Genomic DNA, 1,954 nt, shown 5'->3' on the forward strand with positions numbered 1-1,954 from the left:
CCTGGTGAGGTGTGTGTCACCTGGTGAGGTGTGTGTCCTGGTGAGGTGTGTGTCCTGGTGAGGTGTGTCACCTGGCAGAGGTGCGGTTGGGAGGCCACGCCTCCTGCAGTGAGGGTAGCTGGTAGCAGTACAGCAGCAGGAAGTGGGAGGAGGAGTACAGCAGTGACGTCACAGACACACACCTGAAGAGGAGGGGCGGGACCTGACCTGACCACGCCCACCAGGTACACAACACCTGGAAACAGAGCAGATAGAGGAGGGAAGAAAGGGAGGGGAACATGATACCTGCAGGGAGAAAGGGGGAGGGGGGGGAGAGATTCACTACTGGTTACCTGATAGTCTGGAATTAGTTATCTGTGATTCTAATACTGGTTATCTGTGATTGTAGTACTTGTTGTCAAGGACCCAGTACTAGTTCTGTACTGGTAATCCATGGTTCTTCAAGGTGTTTTCACCACATGTTGCTGTGACCTGTATTACCTGTGAGTCCCAGTAGAGCCGTCAGCAGAACCTTTCCTCCGGTTGTCGTCATGTTTCCCACCATCTGTCTGGTTTTACAAACCAGCAGCTCCAGTTCCACCAGAATCCTGTTTCTACTGATTCCCTCCTCATCCTCGTCCTCCCTGAGCACAGAGGCCTCCTCAAACATCAGATCCTGGTCCTGCAGCTGATTGTGGTCCTGCAGCTGATCCTGGTCCTGCAGCTGATCCTGGTCCTGTTGAGGCTGACAGACAACCAGAGTTTAGCTGGAGCGTACTGCACCTGGTCCACCTGAGGACCTCCGTGCTCCTCCTGACAGACTGCAGTGTTGGAGTGGCGGTGAAGTGATGAGGAGGAGGAGGAGGAGGTCTGGTCCCTGCTGCTGCTCTGGTTTCATGTTAACAAACGGATTCAGACGGGACCAGTAATAACCTGATTGGAGCTGAAACCTAATCAGTCCACTGACTGTGTGTGTGCCCTGCAGTCACATAACCAGGTTACAGTTAATAAATAGCTTACAGAGTTACACACTAATAGACAGGAAACGTCGTTAAGAAACAAGAGGAGACGACCTAACGACGTTACACCCGCTTCATTACTGTGTGTGTGTGTGTGTGTGTGTGTGTGTGTGTGTGTGTCACCTGTGTGTGCGTGGCAGCGTTCAGCCTCACGATCAGCCTCCATGTCAGCAGGCCAACGACCAGCACGCCGACATCTGGAAACACCTGTCTCACTGCCGAGCCGGCGTCGCTGCCAGTCAGACTGTCGGACACACACACCGGGTTGGTTTACACGGACGCACACACTAACTAGTGTTTCCTGAAGCATCCGTTAACAGCTGGTAGAGACACGTTGTAAATGACAATGAGCTGGAACTGTCCCTAACCCTAACACTGTCTGCAGATCATCTGCAGCGTGACTCGATCAGAAAACGGTGATCCATGTGGATCAGAGTTCCCTCCAGTGTCTCGCTGGTCAGTTTACTGTCACAGAGGAAAGAAAGCAGGAAGTGTTCACACTGAATCCCAAGGCATAAACTAAAGAAGCTACACGGAGGTCTATAAGAGGACATGTCAAAAAACAGCCATAAAAATGTTGTACATTAATTATTATTCTACTTTCAGTGACTGGTTCTGAAATCTGCTCCAGTGCTGATAATAACTAACAAAAAGCTGACATGATGCTACTCTTGAAAACCAACGTTTTAAACTCAGTAATAAACTGGAATGAATTATAATAAGTGTCTGGAGGATGCTTTCACAGGCTGGGATCAGAAACAACACTGCTTCTGATGCGTGATTATTTCTGAGCAGCAGGACATTTAAGAATCTCACAGGACAACCTGTAGCTGAAATGTTCTGTTCAGCCGGTCCTCGACGACACGAGAAAACACCAACAGATGAGATCAGAACCGCCCAGACTGCACATATTAACAGCAGCTGGATAAAGTCAGTGCTGGTCTAAACTGGTCCAC

At 49.8% G+C, this 1,954-nt stretch overlaps 1 protein-coding gene across 1 annotated transcript in view; it reads right to left on the minus strand.

Moving 5' to 3' along the window:
• Positions 1 to 1,242, minus strand: part of LOC103372618 (piezo-type mechanosensitive ion channel component 2-like) — a gene marked incomplete at its 5' end in the record, with an annotated part of 3,007 nt that extends 1,765 nt beyond the window's left edge. The window contains 3 exons of the mRNA XM_008302302.1: positions 72 to 285; positions 481 to 724; positions 1,122 to 1,242. Of these exons, the coding sequence (XP_008300524.1) occupies positions 72 to 285; positions 481 to 724; positions 1,122 to 1,242 (579 nt within the window). The remainder of the gene's footprint in view (positions 1 to 71; positions 286 to 480; positions 725 to 1,121) is intronic.
• Between the last annotated feature and the right edge of the window lie 712 nt (positions 1,243 to 1,954).

Source organism: Stegastes partitus, unplaced genomic scaffold (assembly GCF_000690725.1).
Source record: "Stegastes partitus isolate 25-593 unplaced genomic scaffold, Stegastes_partitus-1.0.2 Scaffold1790, whole genome shotgun sequence".
Classification (NCBI taxonomy): Eukaryota; Metazoa; Chordata; class Actinopteri; family Pomacentridae; genus Stegastes; species Stegastes partitus.